General features: G+C 49.2%; 1 protein-coding gene across 1 annotated transcript in view; it reads right to left on the reverse strand.

The window, feature by feature from the left end:
* Window positions 1-17742, reverse strand: part of SYCP1 (synaptonemal complex protein 1) — a 5090281-nt gene that overhangs the window by 2691719 nt on the left and 2380820 nt on the right. The window contains exon 21 of the mRNA XM_086919665.1: window positions 2766-2836. Coding sequence (XP_086775791.1) covers window positions 2766-2836 — 71 coding nt within the window. The remainder of the gene's footprint in view (window positions 1-2765; window positions 2837-17742) is intronic.

A 17742-nucleotide genomic window follows, 5' to 3' on the forward strand; every position in this document is an offset into this window, starting at 1 on the left:
ACCCCGATTTATCTGATGACGTACGCCCATTAGGCGCTCTCATACCGTGTTCCAGACACAGGACTTTTAATTGAAGTGCTGCGCCGGACCACCTCTTTACTGGCTCAAGATCAAGAGGGGGAATTAAACATTTATCGTCCTCCTCTGCGGTTAAAAACCAGTTGTGAAAAACCAGGGGTTCAAAAGTACAGTTTAAGTCCCCAGCCAATATAATGTCATATTTACCTCTGTAGTTAGTTAAAAAAACATCAAGCAACTCTATGGTGTTAGAGGCCTTCCCACCTTGCCGGCCCCTAGAAGAAACATTGATTAAAAGAAAATCAGGAAAAAAAACCTTACTAACTCTAATAATGAGGATATCCTGTGAATCAATATAAATCTCCTCCAGTTTAAGGTTAGAGTTTTGCCTGACCCAGGGTATTAGACCCCTTTTGGGGCGGGCCTGTACTCCCTGTTCTGCATTTTTATGAAAATTAATATAACCGGGACGAAATACCTGGTCTACCGGCCAGGTCTCTTGGAAAGACATGATATCAAACACCTCGATGAAAGTTGACCATTCGATTGATGCTGTTTTGGTTGCCAAACCTGCAATGTTCCACGAACCAACCTTTAGGCCTACTAGTTTGGTCATAGTTTTGAAAATACTTTCATGTGGGCATAGATTACTTTTATGCAAAAAAGGGTCAATCGCTGGTGGATTATGATTCGCAATGTAAGTTGTACCACAATCTGGTGTTTTACATAATATAGGCTGCTCAGGGTTACTACTCTGAACTTGACCAAGAGTAACAGTTGTATACAATAGGTCATTCGGAATAGAAAGCATTTCCAGGGTACCTAGACTCACTAAGCCCTCTTGTGGGGGAATCACAATGGACTCTAATGGATTACCCAGTCAATCTATGGTTTCTAGGTCTGAAAGTGGGTTGAAAAAATTCTGAGTGGATACATTATAGTCATAAAGACCCTGACCAACACTTGTTGCATGGGGTCACCCATTAAGGGCGGCAATATCGGTTGATTCCTATAGAAGAAACCCAGGGGTAAGATTTTGATGTCTACCTTGCTAAAGAGCCTAGACCCAGCCCTATCCAAGATGATTTTCACTAAATGGGGAGACCCAAAATTCAACACAACACAATCCCCTCTGCAAGCCGTTGGCAACCTCCCGATCCAAGAGATCCTGCGAATCATTTTAAATTCACGAAATAAATGGCTTCCCAGCCCAGTTTTGTTATTTAAATAAAAAAATGTCTTATTTTGAAGCGCTGCCCAATGTTCCTCCTTATAAGATGGTAAACAGGGGACATTTGTTAGAATTATGGTATAGGGTGCGGCTTCTGGCAGTAAATTAAAGTGGTCTTCTTGGTTAGCCATGCCACTCCTGGCCTTTCCTAAGTTTCAATCCCTTACTGTTTCCCCCGGAGGGACGGCATTCGCCGTGCTTGAAAATAAAGTACAACGATCAGTTGATGGTAATGGCACACTATTATTAGAACCTGGGCCTGGAACATTAGCAGTTGGAGCTGCTGCAGATACTGCATGAACACTAGGAGCTATAAGACCCATGGTTGTTTTTTCAGAGGGAGTAAATTTAGGTTGGGAAATGACCTGCTCAATTTTATCCAATCTTTGCTCTGTCTTGGACAGCAGCGTTAATATTGGTATAAGCATTGTTGATAATTTATCTTCTATTTTTGCCAATAAACAATCAGCAAAATCGGTAGTTACCCCACAGTCCTGCACATTAATTACGGGTGTATTAGATGTACAAGAATCTACAACCCCCTGGGATTTCCCACGACCCGCACCTCTTGTCTTTGCCACCTTATTGGCCTGATGAATTTTAAAGTTGCAACCCACCCGCTTTCCTCTTTTTTGATACAGGAGCGAGAACGGCAGCCTTGCCCTTTCTCCTTTCCTGAGATAATCGGTGATTACGGGTGAGAATATTTGCTGGGGGTGGAGGGCTGACAATGGACACACTTACTGGGGTAGGAGAATCAACTGCTGATGCTGTAGAGGACAGAGTACTCTGATGAAGCGGACACAGGTTGTTAAGTAACCAGGGGCCCACTGAGGGTACCACAGATGAAATACGACGGGGTTCTAGCAACAATCTCCTTTCAGTAAGGATAATTTCATGATTAAGTACAGACTCTGCCCTCGACAAAAATGCATCTAGTGTGCCTACAACACCCTGTCCCCCCAGCCCCTTACGACTACCTTTACTCATGGTGGGTGGACAAAACAAGAAAGACCCAGCAATATAGCAATGATACTACAAGTATACTGGCACTTAAATGTCACTAACCAATATAACAGTGGTGTCCAATGTTCAAAGAGAGATGAAAGAGCTATGGCCCAGCCTAGCCTCCTCCGGGCTCCGACGGGCGCGGACGGGCCCACCCTCGGCCCGGGCTTCGCCTACACGCGTCCCACGCTGCGTGGGGCTTTGGTGAAAGTTATGCGCCTCCTGGCGCAGGGCCTTGATGCGTAGCGCCGCCGGGGCTTCTGGCGCTTGGGGTTTCCGCTGGCGTGGCGGCGTGGATGGTGACAATGGCGGCTTCCGGCCACCGGAAAAGATGCAGCGGACCCCACAAAAGGTGCACAGCAGTAGACCTGGGCCAAAGACTCCCCAACCAGCAGGGCAAGCGGTAAAACAGTAAGTGACCTCAATAGCGCGTCCTAGGTACAAAGCACTTCGTAAGTTGTACAGAAAAACATTTGAATGTATAATATGGAGATCTATAGTTCCTTACCGTATCTGATTTCTAGAATCTTCCATGTTTTGTATTTGTTTCTGAGCCTTTTCTTCATTCTGTTTACAAGCCTAAAGTGTAACATAGCATGATTGTTAGTGTTTTGAAACAACACATTTGTAATCCACATTTCAAACAATGAAATAAAGCCTTTGGAAATAGGTTAAAATAAACAGAAGGTTTACTCACCTCTAATCCTGGTTCTAAACCTGGTTCTCCTTCATTGGCATATTTTTATAATTTCCTTAAATTTTCTAGTAAATTATTTTATTATTTGTTAGCAGCACTTCAAAGACCAACTTTCAAATATGCATAATTATTTTACAATGCTCACAGATTTCATAAACTAAACCAATGCAATACATATATTTCTACCAAAAGCATCCGTCCAACCTGTTTGCTGTCGAATTCGGGCTCATTAACAAAACACCATAACCATCACCGCTTTTGTAAGTTGTTGCCATCAAAGCACTGAAAGCATTCAACAATGTCTCCATCGCCATTGAAGAATTCCAGACTCATAGCGGTCCCCCCTATTCCTTCGATACCACACAGCTGACGTCGCATTTATTGTCAGGACTACCCCTCATTAAGTATTCTCTTGAATTTACGTACATAAACGCCAAGATCCACACTGTGTGTATTTTGGAGCCATGCTGCCAAACACAGAGATGATAATAAGGGATCATTGATGTCACCCTCTGTCCTGTACAGGAGGTTTGGTTTGCAGGGCATTTTCCTTTGCTACATCTCTAACTTGTGTACTGGGTCAAGCTACCAATACTGCCTCAGCCATTCCAGAGCTATTGTCATCATTTTGGCAGAAATATTCGCAGAAGGACCTGGTGACGTGTCCTGCATGGCCCAGTTAATCAACGTTACCCAGAATCCCTCATGTTGGTACCGAGGACATAAATCCACCTTTCGAAAGCATTCTTTTTCAAGAGTTACACCCAGCAATAACCCGCAGAAGGACAGGGTGACATGACTAGCCCACCACAGCCAATTCCCCTCCCTAAGTTGATTCCTTTCCGAACCCAGGACATAAATCCACTCATCAAGAACATTCCCGCAGCAGAAATTGCCCCATTAACACTAGCAGCAGGCCACAGTGACATGACCGACGTAACCAAACCAGTACCTGCTCTTAAGGGTTCTTCATGCCAGAACCCGGAGCATACATCCACAAATCAGTCGAATTCCCCTTCAGGCTCACGCTCGTCCACTTTGCCCACAGGGCACCCAATCATTAAGGCACCCTCAGCAAAGGGTGGGTGAAGACATAGGAGTCTGCTGGTTTGAGGTTGCTATTGTTAAAATCTAGTTTGCAGCATGAACATTATCGGCGCCATCTTGTCCCTTTTCTAGGCCCATACGTGTGCGTAAGCGGCAGCCAATTTGAGTACCATGGCCTCTCTGCCCATTGCCGATCGCCAGCGCGTCTTTCTGACCTCGCAAGCATCCCCCGCACACTGACAGCCCGCACACTCACATGCCCGGGCCACAAACCACACCTTCAGCGCTGCCCTGCCTCGGAGCCACTTCCCGTGCCAAACCAACACCTCCCTCCATCCCTTTCATGACCACGGATCCTTTGATAACCCCCTTCCTCCATGCCCGATTGTCCGAGCTGATCCCAGGACATCACCTAGCCCTGCGGATGCAGTTTATTGCCCCCTACAGTAGGAACTCGCCTGTCTTCAAAGGAGCTGAGATTAATCATTGTCTCCACCCCATGAGATCCAACCGATTGCACACATTCCCGCTCCTGACGGAATGTCCAGCTGCACGATAGCCATCATGAGATTGGGGTGGGGACCTCTACTGTAGATATGTGTGGGAATGGGCCTAAAGCGAGAATGTCTTTCCGAACATCAAAGTATTGACAAGAATGTGTTGTATGCAATAAAGTCATAAACCTGTGTAAAAGAGGCCAGGCCTCGGAGATGCAGTTAGAGCACCTCGAGACGATACCCTGTTTGTCCGATCTGACGTGTTCTGTTCCGACGGAATTAAACCTTGTTTCCCGCTTTCCAGTTTCCAGCGCCTGCCTCTTTATTTGATAATCCTCGAGTGGTATGAGAGGCAACTAACGCCGAGAAGTGTTTAAAAGGTTATTTATAGAAACTGCTTTTTCCACAATTGGCGTCCCAAGCGTGGGACCCATCAGCGACACGTGGATCCAGCAGGAGAGGTCCTGACGACAGAGTGAACGACTGTAACGATCGGGAAAGAGCTCCTGCCCGATAGACCCTCGTCTGGCAGCCGATCATCCGAACTTCACCGGTTCCGAGCAGACCTCTCTCTCTCGAGTGATCCATGGTCGTGACTGGGAACCCTCAGGAGTGCCGTGGAGAATAGAGGACGATCGGGCGCTGGAAGTGGAAGACGGGAAACTGTCCATACGGTCCGGGTAAGGTCGTGTAACACGACAAATTGTGAAATGATTGTTTGAAAATACTAGTATTGCTCGTTGATTGCATCGCTTAACCTTGGTTAATGATATTGATTGCTTTTTGAGACATTCTCTGCCTGCAAACGGTGAAGAAGAGAAATATTCTCTCTCCATTTGCAGATAGTGAAGGATAGGTAGCGCGGACTCTTTGTCCATATTGGTAAGGGCTGATAATACGCCGCACCTATCTTCTCCCCACTGATTGATTGTTTGGATTTAGTTCTCTTGAGATATTCCCTGTTTGCAAATAACGTAGAATAGAAATATTCTGTCTAGTCTTTGCAAGTAGTGAAGGATAGGTAGTGCGGACCTTTGTCCACCATTGTTTGAGATATTCTTTTTGACCGATATACGTCATGCCTATCTTCTCCCCACTGATTGGTAGTTGGTTTAGCCCGGACCGTTTATTAGAGGTGGATCATCCAGCTCCACTGGAAGGCACCCCTAATAAGGACATGTTCACGAAATATGGACTAGTCGCCGTAGCCTATAGTAAGCTATGGCATAAAAATACCAAGAAATATCAAGAAAGTCATTGGCCACTGATAGGATCTTTTGATATAAATAAAATAGAAGCTCTAGAAACAGCCCTTCGTAACAATAAAACAATGCCAACCATGCTTGATAGTCTTGGCATGTGGCGCAAAGAAGCAGCGCAACTTAAAAAAAAGAGACACGAAGATGGCGACGGAGTGAGACGTCTCTCTGAGTCCCTCCGGTGCCAAGCCCAGCTGAGCCTTGATTAGCACCTGAAGCGGCATGCTAATCGACCTCCTGCGGTCAGCTGCGACCCCCGGAGTAGAGGGGTCGGGTCCGGAGCCACGGGTTCGCGCTGCGGAGGTCTGGAGGTGGTTTTTGGAGCGGCGGCGGCCGGCGGCCCAGCGAGCCTCGGCCTCGAGTGGCGGAGGGCGCCAGACTTCCTGTCCGCGGCAGTGCGGAGCGAAACCTGGCGGAGGGCGGCGACGGGCCCAACGCTATCGGCCCCTGCTTTGCCGCCCGCCGGGGCTGCTGTGCCGGATTCGGGTGAGGAGCGACTTCGCCCAGAAACGGTGCCGCTGCCATCAGGAGAGTACTGGCGGTGAGGGCCGGCGGGACCAGCGGAGCAGCGGCTTCATTGCTTTCCCTCTTCCGTCCCTGCCCGACCGGCCGAGCGGAGGAGCCGTGCCGAGATACTCTCCTCCACTTTGACCCCGAGGTAATCCCCGAGTCGGAGTGGTTGGTCCGGCGGAGGCTTGGACGAGGACGTGTGCGTCTACCTCCCTATTGTATCTGGGAGTCCGTCTGACCCCTACTATATGATCGTTATTCACAGCGAACTTCCCACCAATGTTGGCAGCGGTACGAACAGAACTGGACCGATGGAAGCCAAAATATATCTCATGGCTTGGCAGGATCCATACAATCAAAATGGTCCTCCTTCCTAGGTTCTTGTATCTCTTCCAGGCCCTCCCCATCCCCATGGAGATGGACTTCTTCCGACGCCTTAAGACTTTACTGCTGAAATTCATTTGGCAGGGAGGCCGGGCACGCTTTTCCTTCGCAACTTTGCGACGTCCGAGGAGGGAGGGGGGAGTGGGTCTCCCTGACATGCACTTGTACTACAAGGCAGCGCAACTGCGGGTGTTGGTTGAGTGGTCGCAGCAGCTTTCTGAGAAGCACTGGCTGCATATGGACAGGAGTGTGGCTGGGAAGGGATCTGGGATCTGGCCTGGAAGCCCAAGGTGGACTGGCCTAAGAACGCCTACATCAGCACGCCCACTGGCACTGTCTTGAAGGTGTGGGACTCGGACACGGCGATGACCGCTGGACAACATTTCCTTCCCCCTTTACTCCCTTACATTTTAATCCGGCCTTCCCGCCGGCGATGCAGGAGGGACCCTTCTGATTATGGAGAGAGGGAGGATGCAGAGCCCTTACGCACTTATTCCACGGAGCGAAACCCCTTACATTCCATAACTGCATGCGTGACTATGGACCTCCGATCACGGAACGCTTCCGTCACGCTCAGCTGCTCCACTGGGCGACCTCGACGGGACTGAGAGAGGCTGCTACGAGACCGTTCTCGCCCTTTGAGGCCTTCATCCTCCGATCCTCCACGATGAAGGGGACAATTTCCTTCCTATATGGACTATTGCTGACCACGGCGGTCTCTCCATGTCCTCGCTACATGGACCACTGGGAGGATCTCCTGGGCCGAGACATAGCCGGGAATGGAAGGAATGGAAGGGTGGAAGGGTCTCTGGCGGGACATTGCAGCTCACAACCACTCTGTGGACTTACGTGAAGCTCATCTTAAGACCATGCTAGATTGGTACCTCTACCCATCCAAACTACATCGCATATTTCCGGCTTCTTCGGACCGGTGTTGGAGGGGCTGTGGTCTATTGGGAGACTTCCGCCACATTTGGTGGGACTGCCCGATCATCCGCCTGTTCTGGGCCGAAATTCTGTCCCACATCAAAGACATCCTAAGGTATTCGGTTCCGGATTCTTGGTCCTATGTTCTCCTGGGCCTTCGTGATCCGGTGTTAGAACATCAAACAAAGGCGGATAAACATATTCTATGGCTCTGCCTTGGAGCCGCTAAGCTTACACTAGCTGCAGCCTGGAAGAAATCGACTGCCCCAGCTATATCGTTATAGTACGCGAGACTTTGGAGATTATTGAGCATGGAGAGAATGGCGGACATCTTCTTGGGCAACTTTAAGAATTTTATGTTTCGTTGGGGACCATTGGTTCGTTTCCTGTCATGAGGCTTGCCCTCTGCGGTATGCCCATCTGCCCTGCGTGCTCCTCACCTTTTCCAGATTTAACCAGATTGTATGATTGAGGGACCGAGAATGAAAGTGTGTGTCGGCGCCACCACCTGGGGGGGGCGGTTGGGTGGGAACTACGTTGAGGGGGTTAGTTTGTCTCCTGTTGCGGCACCGCACAGCTGGTGGAGGCTATTTGATGCTCGGGGGCTTTCGCAGCCATGCTAACTTATGGGATTGGTCATCCCTTTAGAGAGGACTACCGATGAGCCATGGAACGGTTGACCCTGATTTCTTCTCTCTTCGTTGACAAGCACTGACTTTGAGACCTGCCCATATTGATGTCATATGTTACCTCAGGTGCCTCTGTTTAGGATTCTTACAGGCCCCTTGAATGGGAGATGTTGCGGATATGCCGCCTGTATTTCTTCTGTCTTTTTCTCTCTCTTATTTTCCCTCCTTTTTCTTGCTATACAATAAATACACATTTTACACAAAAAAATAAGAGACACGAAGCGAAGACAGACAAAGAGCTACATAAGGCAGCTCACCTAGGTGGTAGAAAACTAGAAGAAGAGATCAAAGAAAGAGAGAGAGTTAAGAGAGAACGAGAGTCCGGAACATCGGGCCAGTGCCCTGTTAGAACGTCCTCTACGCTCTACCCCGAGCTACCCTCAAAGCAAAAAGCAAATAATGATTTACTCTTAGGTCCCCCAATCATCTATATGCCCCCTCCATACGCTCCCTCCCATCCTTTAGTACCGCACCTACAACCCCCAAACCCAAGTGAAGGTAGTGCCAGGGCCTCGGTCTCTACGGCCTCCGTGCCGGCCGAGCCTCTCGTACTGAGCATAACACCAGCAGAAACGCTAGACGAACCGGAAGCTAAAAGAAAAGATTCCACGAGAATGAACCGTTTAAGCAAAATTGAACGAGAAGGGATCGATAAAGTAGTAAAAACACTGGTGGAACGGAAAGAAAGCGAGGAGTATATATCGGATATGTATAATTCATTTGTCGATAGCCATAGATGACACTTTGTCGTGCGATTTTGCTATCACACCCTCACTGCCTATGAGGAGAGATATCAGAATAAAAACCCTGAACGCCTCACGGCCTTGTATAGGAAAGTTGATATTGGAGATGAAAGTGATTGTGATGTGACGGACCTCTTCTCACATACGCTTGAAGTTTTCCGCCACCTCACTGAACAAAGACAGGTAGCTAAGATTACGACTCCTGTAACGACTGAACCCCAAACAAAGAAGATTGACACGATGATGCCTATAAAGGAGGCCGCTCCCTACTGGGTCCCCCCACGAGGTCAGGGAACACACAACATTAATCATCAAGATGCGAAGCGGAGGGTGGTATATAACTGGGTCACCAAACATGGGATCGACAAGACATTCTGACCTTCCGAAAATCCTTGCCAGACTTACGGAAGAACCCCACTGCCTTTTACACAGAGCTAGGTACAGCCTTGGGATCGACAATTATAACCCTAGCAGACATCGACTTGTTTTTCGGGCTATGTCTGCCAGCTGATGTGTGGAAGCAAATCCGGAAAGTCTACCACCTTGAGCTGTTCGGACATACCTGGGTACAACTCGATGGCATAGATAAACAGCGAGACCCGGGACAGAAACCCTTAAAAGCCATTTTAGAACTCCCGGACAAAATTGTCCAGAAATTGAAGACCTTGATCCCAGAAAAGATGGTGGACTGGTCGATAGTAACGGCTTGCCGCCAAAAATCTCAGGAAGATGTCTCAGAGTACTTCTCCCGGTTCGAGATGGTGTTCTCCGATTATAGTGGCCAGGACATGACCACTGCACCCGGACATCATCTGTTCGTCCAAAATTACGTTAAAGGTCTGCTGCAGGAAGTCTCACAGAAACTGCAGACCAGTGAGAGTAGTTGGGGGGCCTCCAAACCTGCGGCTATCCTTCAGATGGCTCAGTATTACGAGCATCAGAAGAACGAGAATGATAGGGCATCAGAAATAAAGAAAAAGGTCAAGGTGCTAGTGGAGCTACTCTGGATTTAATATATAAGAGTAGTATGGCCCACCGGGCTGAGACTAAGGCTGAAAGCAACCGCACTCAAGGCGCAGTACGGAAATTACAGAATACTATGCGGCGGGTGGTTAAGTCCATTAATGAACTTACCACTCGGGTGACAGATACAGAGGAACGCATATCGAGTGCTGAAGATATACTTACCAAGCAGCAATCTGCGATAGAGACTCTCTGTAGGAGAGTAGGGTCTGCAATCCTATGATCACCCAGATTTTTTGCTTTTGTTTCACTGGTTTACGACTTTCTCTGGCTGTGGGCCTGCCAATCAGACCCACAGCCTGGCTGTTCTCTCTCTAAATTACAACATGTACCCTAGGTGCATTACCAATTGGTACTGGGCCACCTTATCAGACCCTGTAACTCAGGGCATAGGTGTACCCAGGGCCTACCAGGGGCTGAAGCATGTATTATGCCACCCCTGGCTGGCCTCCTAAATTTGACACAACTGGCTGCATGACAGCTGGGGCAAAGTCGTGTAATCACCCTTTGCTGTAGATATAGTATACCTATATCTAACCCTAAAAATGGACACACAGATTCCTATCAGTCACTCCTATGGCAGGCCTTGACAATCCTGAAGGCAGAGTGCTTGGAATCGTGTGAGATGGTGCTCTGGCATGAGCTGAGCCTGTCTGCAGCTTGCGGAACCAAGTCCTAATAGCTGTTCCATGATAACGCATACCATATACTCTTAAGTGCATTATAATCCTCGCGGTTAAATGCTATCTTTGGTATGGCTTTATCAAAACATGTCGAGTAAGGTGCCATACGAATTGGAATACTAACCCCTCGCCAATTCTGGCGACGGGGTTAGCATTCCACCCTTCTAGAGGGACACGACATGTATGTAACTGTGAACCCCGGTTAAAGTTAAACGAAGCCTCAGCTCCACAAAATGGATGCTGCCACCACAGACACGAGTCTGACCCCCTGCAGCTGGGAGTCCTTCCAGCGAGGGGAGCCTGGACAAAGGGTTTCCTGTCAAGGGCGGTGCTAGCACCGTCCCAGACAGGGTTTTGTGTATCCTGGGTAGGCAGGGCTTTACAGGAAGGTGACTGCTGAGTGGCACCCCGGTGCTCACTACGCATAGGCCGGTCAGAACCAGTTCCAGGGGCACACCAGCCCCTGGCCTGGGGAAAGTCCGGCATGGGAGAGGGGTGGGACCACCCCCCTCCTAGTCCCACCCATAGGCAGGACCTAGTCACCGGGTCAGCCCCTTTTTTTAGTATAAAGATAGGAGCGGGCCCCCTGTTCAAATTAGATCATCTTTGGAATCAAGACACGACTTTCTGCGAAAGGACATCAAGATTTCTTTTTCAAGATTCTCCCTTGTGGCTAAGGAGTAGTCACCCTGCATCAAGCGGGCACCATCCTAAGAACACTGCGGTCTGCTGCAAGTCCTTCTTCACGAATCCGACGACCCAGCTCGACGAGACCCGGCTTCCCTGGCACCTCTGACCTCTACTCACCTCTACAGCAAAGCTGAGAACTGTGAGTGCGACGAGACCTCGAGGGACCGACGATCGCCAAGACTGCACGACTTCTTTGCAACAAGCCCACCGTGTGCTCCACTGGTGAGTGCTTTGGGGTCCGAGAAGCCCCAACCCTGAGCAGCTCCAGCACCGAAGATCAGCCCTCCAGCATCTCCACGATCTGCGTGGGGCCCTTCTGCTTTTGCGTGTTCACCGCGCTGTGTGGCTACTAGCCGGCTGGCTTGTGGCCTTCTTCACGACGCCCGACGACATCACTGCTGCTGGTCTGGTTGCTCCAGACTGGCCCTTGCTTCCTTGCAACAGAGAAGCACCCCGGACCCTCCTGGTCCACTCCAGACGCCATTTTGAGTCCACCGCGTGGGCTTGAATTTGCCAAGGCTTTGTTGCCCAATCCTGGGTCCAGCGACGCCGACAGCTTCAATCTTCGTGGGACAGCTCGCTCCTCCATCCTGGTCGCCGACAACGCCTCCTGGTCCATGAGATCTGCGAGCACAGCGTCACCCACTCACCTAGTCGAGGTGACTACCATCCGGTGCCCTCCTGGTGCCACCTGACTACTGGCTAGTAGTCTCGAACTTGGTCCCCTCTGCTTTCAGGTGTCATCTTCCTTCGATCCAGGCTTGGATCCATCGAACTTTCTTCACTGGTCGCCTGCCAGCAACTTCTTTCTTCCAGGCTCCTGGTCCGTCTACGAGGATTCCCGACGTCTTTTGAGACCTATGCAGCTGCAGCCCCTGGGCTAGGTAACTTCGGCATTTCGGTGCCCCAGCATAGCCTCACTATCCAAGGGTCAGAATCCACTTTCGTTTTCCTCCTACCAGGTCGGGTTCGCCCGAGAACACTAACTTTCTGAAATCTAGCTACCATAGACTTTGTCCCGCATTCTGCGTGAGAGTGCACACTCTGCACCCGAGTCCCCTAGGCCTCCTAGAAGTAATCTGAAGATTCTATAGTCAAGACCTAGCGATTCCAAAGCCTATTAGTACTGTACTTACCTGCTAGTAATTTCGCATTCCACTTTCAGAGTATATGGTTTTCCGTGCCCCTCGGGCATTTGTATATACTGTGCTAACTTAAGTATTTTCGTAAGAGTGTTGTTTTGTGCTTAGTACCCTGTCCTCATAAAGAGTACAGGGCTGTTGTGATTCTTAATAAATATCTTGTTTATTTTCATAACACTTGTGTGGTGTCCTTTCACTTGGTGTTCAAGGGGTATATGTGTGGTATAACAGCTGACTTAACACGCCCTCTCGAGTCTTTAGCCTTAGACTGCTCGTATCCACGCTACTAGGATAGCTGGTCTATAAGGTTGACTTACAACCAATCATCAATAAGGGTTGCTGGACTGATACATAGTGTTCACTAGAACAGTGAGCACTGCATATCAGGCCACCTTCTCACATTGGTGAGCAGCGGTTGGGATTTGAGCTTGCTGTTGTTTTACCACACGTATCCTAAGAATATCTTGTTGAAAGATCACATAAGTACTGTTAGGTACATATAACTTAGCTTAGAATACTCCGAGTTCTACTGAACCAGCTGTTACAGCTCCTCAAGGCTTAGCACACCTTGGCTGCAACTCTTAGCAAGGGATCAGTAGGCAAACACATAGTGTAGGTAGGTGCATCACTTACACCACACTAGAAACAGCATGTCAGACAAAGGAGGAAACTCTGAGTCTCCCCTTGTGTCAGTGGACCCTCCACAGGTCCCCACTTCCAGATATGCTGTTCTTAGCTTCCAGGAGTTGAGACAGGTGTGTACCTCCAGGAAGATAAAACAGGGGTCTAAGCCCACAACTTCCTTTCTGATTGGTCTCTTAGAGACTTATGATGCCAGAAAAGCTGAGAAACTTCTTAGCTCTTCTAATCCAGATGGAAGCATGCCTCCCCTTGAGGGAACCAGAGGAGACCCTGACCTAATCCACCTCTCAGCTGAGACTGAAGAGGGGGAGGAGGATGAGGATCTCTCTGGGGATGAGGCAGATAAGGGACAGGTAGAAGTCAGCAGACTAACCAGGTCCAACTTAAGCAGGCATGAGATTGGTACTGGGGGACCCCTGGGGCCACTCTCAGGTCAGCTTAACATTGGGAATGGACGAGCTAGGTCTCTATCAAGAGGCTCTGGCAGATCCATTCAAACCAATGGCTCTCACAACTCTTCTCACAGAGGGATGACTTCCCCTCAGAGGAGAGTGTATGAAGCTAAAGAAAGGGCAGTCAATCTGAGGATTGAAAGGGAAGAACTTGCCCTGGCCAAAGAAAGGCTTGCCTTTGCTAGAGAGCAACAGTTAAGTGGGGTAGTCCCCACTGGTGGCAGCAATGTACCTAGCAATAGGGAAAGGAGTTTTGATACAAAGCACCTGAATAAGATAGTGCCCCCCTTTAAGCAAGGGGATGACATCCACAAGTGGATAACTGCTTTGGAGAGGGCCTGCACTGTGCAGGGTGTTCCCCAAAGTCAGTGGGCAGCTATCTTGTGGCTCTCCTTTGAAGGTAAAGGTAGAGACAAGCTCCTCACTACTAGAGTGGAGGATGCTAACAATTACCAAGTCCTGAAGAGTACACTGATTGATGGGTTTGGCCTAACCACTGAACAGTACAGGGTGCTGTTCAGGGATACCCAGAAAACTCAGTCTCAGGATTGGTCTGATTTTGTAGATTGTGCCACTAAGGCTTTGGAGGGCTGGTTGCTGGGCAGTAAGGTTACTGATTATACAGGATTGTACAATTTGATCATGAGAGAACAAATTTTAAACAATTGTCAGAACCAGTTGTTGCATCAGCATCTTGTTGACTCGGATCTGACCTCTCCCCAAGAATTGGGAAAGAAGGCAGACAGATGGGTCAGAACAAGAGTTAAGCAGAACCAGGGCCAGAATCAAGGTGGTCAGAAGAAAGCAGACCAGAAGGGTAAAGATTCTAAGAGGGAACAAAATGACCAGAAGTCTTCGACAGGTCCCCAACAACCCAAAGAGGGTGGGGGTCAGGCTCCCCAGAAGAAGAAAAACCAAGAAGGCCAATCTAAAAGGTGGTGCCAATACTGCAAAAGTAAAACTCACTGGTTTAGTGAGTGCACCAAGAAAGGAGGAGGGCAGACTCCTGCCACTGCAGCCCCTAAGGCACCTGTGACCCTAGTACAGTCAGCAGTGGTAGTGCACCTCCCAAGGGTTTATTAGGGTTAACCCTGGGTTCTGAGGGGTATGACAACTTAGTTGGCACACTCACTCAGGCTGTCCTTGTTTGTACAGGGGATGTGGATATGTCCCCTGATATAAGTCCCAATACTTTGGGCAAATACAGACAGACACCTTTCATTAATGGAAAAATGGCTCAGGCCTATAGGGACACTTGTGCCAGTGTCACAATGGTGACACCTAACTTTGTGGACCCTGGACAGATCATGCCAGGTACAGATTTCCTGGTGACCAATGCAAGCAATGTCACTACCAATCACAGTATGGCAATTGTAGCTTTCTCCTGGGGAGGGGTAACTGGCCAAAAGAAGGTTGTAGTTAGCTCAGACCTCCCAGTGGATTGTTTGTTGGGCAATGATTTGGAGTCATCACAATGGTCAGAAGTGGAGCAGAGGACTCACATGGAAATGTTAGGCTTGCCAGCACATGTGTTTGCTGTGACCAGGTCACAGGTCAGGAAATGCCCCACTGAACAGGTGCTGGATCCTGGAACAATGGACCAGACACCTCCCAAGAAGAAGAGCAGTAGGGTTAAGGCTGTGCCTTCCCCCTTGCCCCAGGTTGTGGATCAAGTCTCAGAGGAGGCTGACCTACAGGAATTGAGGGAAACTGAGCCTAGAGAGTTTGAACTTGATCAAGTTGAATTCTTGGGTTCAGGGGGACCCTCAAGGGAAGACCTGGGGAAGGACCAGTTAGACTGCCCTTCTCTTGAACCCCTCAGACAGCAGGCTGCTGCTGAGGCTGCTGGGAACGCCACAGGTACCCACAAGGTATACTGGGAAGATGGACTCCTGTACACTGAGGCAAGAGACCCCAAGCCTGGCATGACCAGGAGGCTGGTTGTACCCTTGTCTCAGAGAGGTTTCCTCCGTACCTTGGCCCATGAGATTCCCTTAGCAGGTCACTTAGGCCAGACAAAGACTTGGGACAGGCTTGTCTCACACTTTCACTGGCCTCACATGAATGAGGATACCAAGGAGTTTTGTCGCTCCTGTGTCACTTGCCAAGCCAGTGGTAAGTCAGGTGGCACAACAAAGGCCCCCCTTATACCAATGCCTGTGGTGGGGGTGCCCTTTGAAAGAGTGGGGATTGACATTGTTGGTCCAATGGAACCCCAGACAGCATCAGGGCACAAGTTTATACTGGTGGTAGTGGATCATGCCACCAGGTATCCTGAAGCTATTCCACTTAGGACCACTACAGCACCTGTAGTGGCAAGGGCCCTAGTTGGAGTGTTCTCCAGAGTGGGCTTCCCTAAGGAGGTTGTCTCTGACAGAGGTACAAACTTCATGTCAAGCTACTTAACTGCTATGTGGAAGGAATGTGGTGTCAACTACAAGTTCACTACACCCTATCATCCACAATGCAATGGGCTTGTTGAAAGGTTCAACAGGACCCTAAAAGGGATGATTCATGGACTACCTGAAAAGCTCAGGCGTAGATGGGATGTCCTGATTCCCTGCCTTCTGTTTGCTTACAGAGAGGTCCCACAAAAGGGGGTTGGCTACAGCCCTTTTGAACTTGTGTATGGGCATCCTGTGAGAGGCCCCCTGTGTTTGGTGAAGGAAGGATGGGAGGGACCTCTCAAAAAGCCTGCAACCAACATAGTGGACTATGTACTTGGTCTCCGCTCCAGGATGGCTGAGTAGATGGAGAAGGCATCTGAAAACCTTAAGGCCAGTCAAGAACTTCAAAAAGCTTGGCATGACCAAAAGGCTGTCCTGACTGTTTACCAGCCTGGACAGAAGGTGTGGGTGTTGGAGCCAGTGGCCCCAGCAGCACTCAAAGACAAATGGTCTGGGCCCCACACAATTCTTGAGCAAAAGGGAGAGGTCACCTACCTGGTGGACCTTGGAACTCCCAGGAGCCCCCACAGGGTGCTCCATGTCAACAGGCTCAAAGCATATGTCGACAGGAAGGACATGAGCTTACTCATGGCCATAGATGAGGGACAGGAGGAAGAGAGTGACCCTCTCCCAGACCTGCTCACTCAGAATCCTGATGATGGGTCAGTAGATGGTGTTGTCTTTTGTGGCAGCCTCTCTGAACATCAACAGAACGACTGTAAACAAGTTCTTCAGTCTTTCAGACATATGTTCTCTCTGACACCCAGTCAGACCAATTGGTGCACCCATGAGGTTGACACTGGTGACAGCCTGCCAGTCAAGAGTAAAATCTACAGTCAGCCTGATCATGTTAGAGACTGCATAAAAACTGAAGTGCAGAAAATGTTGGAGTTGGGAGTTATTGAACCCTCAGATAGCCCTTGGGCTAGTCCAGTAGTTCTAGTGCCAAAACCTCACACCCAGGATGGTAAGAGAGAGATGAGGTTCTGCGTAGACTACAGGGGTCTCAATGCAGTCACTAAGACTGATGCCCACCCAATACCAAGGGCAGATGAGCTTATAGATAGATTGGCTTCTGCCAACTACTTAAGCACATTTGACCTGACAGCTGGGTATTGGCAAATCAGGTTAGCTGAGGATGCCAAGCCCAAGACAGCATTTTCAACCCCTGGTGGGCATTATCAATTTGTGGTAATGTCCTTTGGTCTGAAAAATGCACCTGCCACCTTCCAAAGGTTGGTGAATCATGTCCTCACTGGGCTGGATGACTTCTGTGCAGCCTATCTAGATGATATTGCTGTCTTTAGCTCCACCTGGGAGGATCACCTGGTCCACCTGAGGAAAGTGTTAGAGGCTCTGCAAGCAGCAGGCCTCACTATCAAGGCCACCAAGTGCCAGATAGGGCAGACCCAGGTTGTATACCTGGGCCACCTTGTAGGTGGAGGCCAGGTTTAGCCACTGGAGAGCAAAATACAGTCAATCAGGGACTGGGCTCCTCCAACCACCCAGACTCAGGTTCGAGCTTTCTTGGGCCTGACTGGTTACTACAGAAAGTTTGTCAGGAACTATGGATCAATTGTGACTCCATTAAATGAACTGACAAGTAAGAAAATGCCAAAAAAGGTTCAGTGGACAGCAGGCTGTCAAAAAGCA

The sequence above is a fragment of the Lissotriton vulgaris genome, chromosome 5, assembly GCF_964263255.1.
Source record: "Lissotriton vulgaris chromosome 5, aLisVul1.2, whole genome shotgun sequence".
NCBI lineage: Eukaryota > Metazoa > Chordata > Amphibia > Caudata > Salamandridae > Lissotriton > Lissotriton vulgaris.